General features: G+C 37.0%; 1 protein-coding gene across 5 annotated transcripts; it reads left to right on the top strand.

Annotated features, from left to right (window-relative positions):
* Positions 1-895: 895 nt before the first annotated feature.
* On the top strand, positions 896-8,526 carry LOC112525752 (mitogen-activated protein kinase kinase kinase YODA-like). 5 transcript variants are annotated; one of them, XR_003070441.1, is made up of 13 exons: positions 896-1,093; positions 2,628-3,343; positions 3,522-4,256; positions 4,826-4,913; positions 5,005-5,067; positions 5,248-5,408; positions 5,518-5,593; positions 5,844-5,903; positions 5,993-6,100; positions 6,503-6,730; positions 7,349-7,443; positions 7,589-8,158; positions 8,236-8,526. XR_003070441.1 is itself a non-coding variant. In XM_025136004.1 (12 exons), exons 2-12 carry the CDS (start codon positions 2,790-2,792, stop codon positions 8,031-8,033), a joined length of 2,613 nt encoding a protein of 870 aa, XP_024991772.1. In that variant the 5' UTR covers positions 896-1,093; positions 2,785-2,789; the 3' UTR covers positions 8,034-8,526. The 5 variants fall into 5 exon arrangements, 4 of the variants coding, with proteins under 4 accessions (XP_024991772.1, XP_024991771.1, XP_024991774.1 ...); XM_025136004.1 differs by having other exon boundaries at positions 2,785-3,343; positions 7,589-8,526; XM_025136003.1 differs by having other exon boundaries at positions 7,589-8,526.
* The last annotated feature ends 307 nt before the right edge of the window (positions 8,527-8,833 follow it).

Below are 8,833 nucleotides of genomic sequence, written 5' to 3'. Positions count from 1 at the left end.
TAATAAACAATCTAAAACCAACCATAGTTTTATTAGTTAGTTATTAGTTATTTCATATAAATTTAATATCAGAATATAAAACATATATAAATAATGTCACACATAACAAATCAAATGTTCATATAAAACAATGAAAATAATAATATATATCAAATACATATTAGACTTAAACACAAATCAAAATATATACAACATATATTTTATTATTATCAGAAATTATTATTTCAATTAAATAATAATTTATATGACAATTGTTTGGATTAAAAATAATTGAATCACATTTGATCGTACGATTGAGGTTAATTTGTTCGTACGTGTGTGACCCTTTAAGATCGTGTATCAATAACCGTATTGTCAAGTTTAGTGTCATTGACATATAGATCCAACACTAAGTTCCTCAGTGACCCCTAAACTTTTTATCGACACATATGTCGATTGCTATGTGTGTGATTCCACTGAATCATTAACTTAATCAATAAAAAAAACTAAAGAAATTTTCTCGAAATCAAACAAAAAAAAATAAAAATCTATATGAAATTAGACTAAAAACAAATCGGACGACTTTACATAACTTTAATCTACCTCAAAGTTGTCCCTACCAAATAAAAATCCTGAATTTATCATTGCAAGATGTATAAAAAACTGATAACTTAACGAAAACCAGTTTAGTTGGTTCGCATAGCGGATTAGATATACAGGTTAATAAAAAAAAACCAATTTATAATTTACTGATTTTATAATTATTAAAAAAATGAAATAATGAGTTAAAGATGATGAATAAAATTGAGGGGATAGTAACGACTTACTCCACTACTACAAGTCCACTCTCCTTCTCCCCCCATTAAACAAAACACCAAAGTGAAAGCAAAAAAGAAAGAGAACCCTCTCTCTCTCTCTCTCTCTCTCTCTCTTTCCCAGTTTATTCTCCCAGAACATCACTTGGAAACCTCACAATTCCAAATCTTTTTACTAAGATTTTGTTTGTTTCCCCCTTTCTTCTTCTTCTTGTAGCTTAATCCAGACGTCCAAGTTTCTGGTGTTCGTTCTTTGCACTTCTCAACTGCTCTTGAAGCATATATTAGTGCTCCACCTTGTAAGCTTACTTTTCAATTCTTAATGTTTGATTACTTTTCTATTCTACTTATTCCTTTGATTCCCAATGTAACTATGTGTAGATCTATGTTCAAATGCTCTAATTTTGGACCACTGTAGATAAAATTGATTATTGCCCTAATCAGAGTTTGTGAAAGGTATGGCTGTTTTCTACGCGAATTTGGGTGAAATGTTAAAAAGATCAAGTCGTTTATTTAGTCGGAGAACATTGTAAAAACAAGTATGGTAGATTTTTTTTTCTTCCTAATAAGCTGAAAATTCGTTTATTTAGGACGTGGGTGAGAGCCGTTTTGCTTGATTTCGGTTTCATGAACGATGGATTCAATTGAAGCTTGAATTGTAGGATTTATATAGAAATATATGTAATTTTCCTTTCTTGGTGAACTTGTCTGTCGCTATCAGGACAAGTGATTTTACTTCCATAATATGTTCTCCATTTCTATTTTATGTTGTATGTATGATAATAACTCTCTATAGAACAAATGACGTATGATTCAGAGCAATAAATTCTAAGATGCTGATTTATTAAAAAAAACAAGTATAATTAAATAGACAGGAGTAAAAGCCTGGATCTCATCAAACAACAATTTCGAGATGATTTCATATTCCTGTATGTAGTCTAGAGAACATTTTCGACAAATGCTTGATTCATTAGTTGATAATCCCATATTCACTTATGAGTCATGATGAATAACTCCGGGAAACAAGAAATACACCATTGGACCAGAATATCCTTGATACAAAATAACAGCCTAGTCCTGAATATTCCGAACTGCCACAAATTCCTGATCATTAGCAGTAAAATCCTTATTACTTAAATTCCTTCCCAATAACATGGGATGATTTCCAATTTGTAAGTAAAGACACTCCATTGACGTCCGAAAGGGTGGTAAAGGGTAGACATGACAATAACATTGCAGGTTTAGGGGTTCTAAATTACACATGACAGGGATTGTAAGAATGGCGTAAAAACTATACTCCTGAAAGATGATCGAATGTTGCAACTGGTGCTGTTGTCTGAGATCTTTCGTTCTTTCTTAAAGAAAAATTCAAATACAGTAAGCAGAAGCAAAACTGTTTTTATCAAAGGAATTGGCTTTGGATAGCAGAAGAGGGAAGCATGTTATTTACGTCCTGTGGCCTTTATTGTTTCACCTTTTTAATATTTATGGTGGCTTCAAGTTTTAGTCAAGCGCTAGTTTGGGATAAAAGACTTCTTGTTGTTGTGCGGTGAGAAAACTGCTTAATTACTTGTATTTGTCTCAGTTCCCATGGATCTGTAGGTTGTTTTCAGAAGGACTTGGATTGTGTTTATTTTATGATCAGCAAGTTTATTGCTATTAAACTTCAATTTCAAGATAGGATAAACTTGAAATTAGAATAATGTGTTCTGACTTGTATTTTGCAGCAAAGGTTTAGCCATATTCTTAATTAATGTTTTGATGGTATCTTTGTATTCACTCATTCACCCATATTTGTCGGATATTTCAAAATTTGAACTTTTTTCATTTCAGAACTCACTTTACGAAAAGCATTAGAGTTTGACCAAAGAATGCAGCATGTCTCAGAACCTTGCAGAATGAGACATAGTGAATAACTCGTGTGAATTTTAGGGTTGGCCGATTGATAGTGGATTATATTTTGGGTTCTATATCTTCTGTAAAATATCAGGAAATATGCGTTCATGGTGGAACAAGTCGTCATCAAAAGAAGCAAAGAAGAAGACAGGCAATGAAAGTATTTTTGACACATTTTGGAAGTTTAGGATATCTTCTGATAAAAAATCAACCAAAAGATCAGGTGGTTCTCGGAGAGGTTGCAGTGACACAGTTTCAGAGATTGGGTCTCTTTCCAGGGTTGAGTCCAGGTCTGTGTCACCTTCCAAAGATTCCAAACATGTGGCAAGATGTCAAAGTTTTCAGGAAAGACCTCAGGGTCAACCACTCCCGCTTCCACTTCTTCACCCTTCCCGCGTGGCTCGTACCGAGTCTGGAATCAGTGTGTCTGGAAAACCAAGACATGAGAAGGGCTCCAAACCATCATCATTTCTTCCACTCCCCCATACTGGATGTATGCGGACCAGGCCAGATGCAGCAGATTTTGATGGAGCAGATTCTGTTTTTAGTGAATGTTATAGTGATAGCGATGATCCACCTGACTCAAGCCAGCTTAGCCCCTTGGCATCCGATTATGATACCGGGAGTCGAACAACTGCAGGCAGCCCATCCAGGTAAGCTTATATTTGAAATTTTTGAAGTAAAAAGAAAGTTGCCTACTGTTTCATCTGCATGTTTTGATGTTCTTTAAATGTGAAAAATCTGAACTTTGCTCGTTCTTATTCGCATCTTGCTTTTCTATCTCCATCAACTGGACACCTAGACTAATTCGTTCGTTGTTGTTTTCTGAAGTATGATTGTTAAGGATCAGTTGCCTGCCACTAAAGTTCATTCGAGGGATGTAGCAAAACCACCTGACCATCTATTCGTTAATCATATCTCTTCTTCACCCCCTAGAAGAAAACCTTTATGCAGTCATGTGCCTAATCTCCAGGTCCCATACCATGGTGCATTCTTCAGTGCTCCAGACAGCTCGATATCAAGCCCTTCTAGAAGTCCACTACGAGCATTTGGAACAGATCAAGTTATAAACTCTGCTTTCTATGCCTCAAAACCTAATCCAGATTTTCCGTTCCTTGGATCTGGCCACTGCTCCAGCCCTGGCTCAGGCCAGAATTCTGGGCATAATTCTATGGGAGGTGAGATGGCAGGGTTATTTTGGCAACCCAGCAGGGGTAGCCCAGAGTATTCTCCACTTCCTAGTCCCAAGATGACAAGTCCAGGCCCTAGCTCTAGAATCCATAGTGGTGCTGTCACACCACTTCATCCAAGAGCCGGAGGGGTAGCCATTGAGTCGCAGAATAACCGGCCAGAAGATGTAAAACAGAAAAGTCACAGGTTACCGCTTCCTCCAGTTACGATATCCAATTCCTTACCTTTCTCTCAGTCAAATTCAGCAGCAACATCACCTTCTGTACCAAGAAGTCCAGGACGGCCAGATAATTTACCTAGCCCAGGCTCAAGATGGAAAAAGGGAAAGCTGCTGGGTAGAGGCTCATTTGGGCATGTTTATGTTGGTTTCAACAGGTAAGAACAAATTAATTTCTATTCAATTTTATTGATTTTTTATTTTTTTGGAAGGTTGCGCCTGGACTAATCCCGACAAGTTGTGACTGCATGAAATCAGCCCTGAAAGAAAATTTTACTTTTCCTGTCTGCTTGTTTTGTCTTGTCTAGTATTGTCAGTTGTTTACACTGGGCAAGTGTTGTTAGTGGTCTAGAGGTTTATCAATATAAGAAACACATGATTATACTTAAAAGGAAAATTTATTTAGTTTATTGAGTATTAGGTTATGTTTAGCAAACTAGCTGATAGGCTTGCTGTTGGCTGATAAACTAGTCGTGTTTGGTAAAAGTAGCCGATAAGCTAGATGACAATGTAAAATGACCTAAAATGTTGAGAACATAATTGGAAAAATGTAGGGTCATGATTGGGAAAATTGTAAAAAAAGCCCCTGGAGCTTACTGAACTAGCTTATGGGAAACCAAAATGGACTTTTTCGATAAGCTCAGAAATAAGTAGCTTATGGTTGCCAAACATGGCCTTAGTGTCTACCATCGGTTGTCTTTAATCTGGGCTTATGTTACTGGTGTAGTGATAGCGGTGAAATGTGCGCTATGAAGGAAGTTACATTGTTCTCTGATGATGCAAAGTCAAAGGAAAGTGCAAAACAGTTGGGCCAAGTATGTATATTAAGTACTTCCGTTTCCTTCTTTTTCTCGCATCATTTATGTTTGCCGTATCAATTTACATTTATATTCTCGATTTTTGCAGGAAGTTTCTTTGTTGAGCCGGTTAAGTCATCCAAATATTGTGCGCTACTATGGCTCTGAAATGGCAAGTTTTATACTCTATAACTCACCTGCAATACATGTGCCACCACCTGCTGACTTCATTACAAATTGTTGTTTCGAAACACTTTCTTCTGGAAAGGATGTTAATGTCATATTTAGTTATAATGAATGCTTCTGTATATCAATTGCCTTGACCTCGCCTGTACTCTTGACTTATGAACAGGTTGATGACAAACTTTATATATATTTGGAATATGTCTCTGGTGGTTCCATCTATAAACTTCTTCAAGATTATGGACAATTTGGTGAACTCGCAATCCGAAGTTACACTCAACAAATCTTGTCCGGGCTAGCATATTTACATGCTAAGAATACTATCCATAGGTGAATCTGTTACCTATTTGAAGCAAATCCCTACAGTCTTTTAAAACTGCTCATTTCTTTTTAATCTCGAACATAACCAAATTTTTGGCGTCTTAAAAATCGCGTGCAGGGATATCAAAGGAGCAAATATCCTTGTTGATCCGAATGGCCGAGTTAAGTTGGCAGATTTTGGAATGGCCAAGCATGTAAGTCTACATTCTGCGCTTATATGTAAGTTTGGCTGGCTAACTGGTTAGTAATAAAATAGAAAAACTAATCAAACAAGAGATTAGGATATCCCTATTTGATACAAATCTTGTTTACCATTCTCATCCAACAACTCCTGGATCTTTTGGTGAACATAATTAGATATATACATTGTATACTTGATATAAATTATGAGGCTGCATCCTAAAGTTAAACCCTCCCAGAATTATAACATCCACAAAATTGCAGATCAAAGGGCAGGCGTGCCCATTGTCATTCAAAGGAAGTCCTTACTGGATGGCACCTGAGGTTAGTATATAAATTTTTTCTTTGCTTCGTCATTTAAGATGGCATCACACTTGTGCAATTCTCACTCTTTCTTTCCTCTGTCAACACAGATAATCAAGAATAGCAGTGGTTCCAATCTTGCTGTTGACATTTGGAGTCTTGGATGTACAGTTCTAGAAATGGCAACCACAAAACCACCTTGGAGCCAGTACGAGGGGGTCAGTATCGTGACTACTTAATGTTGCTCTTTATGTGTGTCTGCAGTGAGGTGGAGAGTCCCACTAGCTGATTTTATTTTGCTTGTGCCTCTATGGATTGTCCATTGACATGATTGTTATATTCTAAGCCAAAACGGTTTCTATTTGTGAAAATGGTCCAAGTTGAGTCATGTGGGACTTCAACCCCCCCCCCCCCCTCCAACAGAGGGAATAGGTGGTTAGATAGCTCACACGTGAGGGGGCTAGACGGGTACAAACCAGAGCGTCGAGTCCCTAGAGTGGTAGATTTTGGTTCTGAAAGCATTTCAAAGCGGTCCACGTCTAGCTGATGTGGGATTCCAACACTATTCATATATGATTTTTTCTTTCTTAACCAAACATATTGGATATTTTGGCTTATAGGTTGCCGCCTTGTTTAAGATTGGAAACAGTAAAGAACTCCCTGTTATTCCTGATCATCTCTCTGATGAGGGGAAGGATTTTGTAAGGCAGTGCCTACAGCGGAACCCAGCTCTTCGTCCTTCAGCCGCCCAATTATTGGATCATTGCTTTGTAAAAAATGCTGCTCCTTTGGAAAGGCCAGTACCATATTCCGAGTCATCTGATCCACCTCCTGGCATTACGAATGGGGTAATATCTCTTGTGTAGTTATGTGTTCACGATGTTTTACTTTATATCAATCAAAGTTCCTATTCACACTATTTTTAATTTTCTTTGTTTGTTAATAGTAATTGTTAAAAAATTTACTTGACCGTCATGTTTCCATGATTGGTACAAATCTATTATGCTCTTTTACTTGGATGGCAACCATTACTAATATATTTTTCTTGCAATTTCCTAGAGGTCTTAAAAATTCCTCTCTTTGTGATGAATGTACTTGCTATCTACCAAGAAACTTGAGATAATAAGTTATGGCATAGAATAGGGTGGGTTCAAGAGAGAACACTAAAAGAAGGAGAAGAAGGGAACCGTATGAACCATCCATCTATTTCAATCCAACGGTTGTGAATGATAGTGGCGGTTGCCAAAACTAAATCCATGATTATAGGGGGTGGTTCTATTCGAATCTGAGTCATCTATTCTTTTTAGATCCAACGGTTGATAGGGGTTCCCTTGTGCTCCTATTTTTGGGTTTTCCTTTTTAGCTTTCCTCTGTATAATGCTTGAAACTTGCTGCATATATGTGAGTGATTCGTTGTTAGGACTAAAAAAATATGTATTATTGTAATGGTTCCTTACTGTTTCCAGGGGATTGGACATCCAAGAAATCGGCAAACGATGGATTCAGATAGACTAGCTACTACCCATTCATTTAGAGTGCCAAGACCAGGCTTTATTTCCAGGTATGTCTCCCCCACCAGTACACACTTGATTAAGAAACCTATATGTAAATCATTGCCATTCTTTCTTGTGTAACATTTAAATAAGGGATGGAATTTGTAGCAGCTTTACGAGGCTTATAGTTTAGTTCTTCTATCATAATTGCAGTGATGTTCAAATTCCAAGAAACATATCCTGCCCAGTCTCTCCAATTGGAAGCCCCCTTTTACATTCAAGATCACCACAACACCTGAACGGAAGGATGTCTCCATCACCCATATCTAGCCCACGAACCACTTCAGGTGCATCCACTCCTCCAACCAATGGTGGGTGTAAAATCTCATTTCATCATGTGAACCAGTCCGTTTACCTGCATGAGATCTCAAAACCCACAAACATCCCTTGTTCAAATGGAGCATCTTATCGTGACCCTGTTCCTGATATGTTCCGAGCCAAGCAGTCTGGCGGTCATGGGTGCAGCCCTGGTCGACAATTTGGTGGGCTCGCTCAAGAACTTCATGGAGGACAGGCGGTGTTGGCTGACTCTGTATCTCATCTACTCCTGAGGGATAAAGTGAACTTCAAACCATCTTTGGATCTAAATCCTTTATAAGGTTCAAATATCGTTCACATTCATCCTAGATGCAAAATGGTCTAATAACAGGATGGAAGACGTAAAACGGCTTAAAATCCTTGAGATATGATCCGGGTCGTCAAGAGACGATACGGTTCCATAAGGTAGCTGAATATATATATGCACCATTTGAAGGTGGGTTTTGCATATATATAATGTCTCACTTTGCTTGTATATTTAGTTGTGCAGCTTCATTGAGATGTGAAAAAGGCAGCTTTGGTGAGCTATGGTGGTGTAACAACATTTTCATATCTTATATCATCAAATAGAAGAGTAGGATTTAGGAGAATAAGTAGGAACTTTAGGGTTATTTTTTTTCCTTGTGGGAAGCTGAAACTGCTGTACATAAAATGCAGAATCAGTATTGCGATTTGTGTTTCCTTTCACTTGACACACTGTATCTATCTAAATCTATCTGTGTGTATGATTTGTCTCTAAGGCTGTGAACAAACCGAACATTCAGTGAACCGTTTGACGGAAAGTTCGTTTATGTAATAAACGAACAAACATGAACAAGATTTTTTGTTCGTTTAGTTGAACGAACGAACATGAAGAAAGGTCTTGTTCATTCATTTATATTCGTGAACTTTCGTTCATTTATGTTCATTTATTATTATTATTATTATTATTATTATTATTATTATTATTATTATTATTATAATCTATACTATATTATAAAGCATTTGACTAAAACTCTTAAAAACTCTTAAAACTCTTAAACTCATTTATTCCTAAACGATTTCATCACATATTTGAATTCGTGTAACTAACTGCAGATA

This window comes from Cynara cardunculus, assembly GCF_001531365.2.
Source record: "Cynara cardunculus var. scolymus isolate 2C chromosome LG 13, CcrdV1, whole genome shotgun sequence".
Classification (NCBI taxonomy): Eukaryota; Viridiplantae; Streptophyta; class Magnoliopsida; order Asterales; family Asteraceae; genus Cynara; species Cynara cardunculus.
The sequence above is the reverse complement of the archived record's forward strand: the minus strand, read 5'-3'. Positions and strand labels throughout refer to the sequence as shown.

What these genes read in the sequence shown, in the direction of transcription:
- LOC112525752 (XM_025136004.1), top strand. Translation starts at nt 2,790, where the DNA reads ATGCGTTCATGGTGGAACAAGTCGTCATCAAAAGAAGCAAAGAAGAAG. An exon ending in ACTGCAGGCAGCCCATCCAG is followed by an intron (nt 3,344 to 3,521) that starts GTAAGCTTATAT and finishes TGTTTTCTGAAG; the next exon opens with TATGATTGTTAAGGATCAGT. An exon ending in GTTTATGTTGGTTTCAACAG is followed by an intron (nt 4,257 to 4,825) that starts GTAAGAACAAAT and finishes TTACTGGTGTAG; the next exon opens with TGATAGCGGTGAAATGTGCG.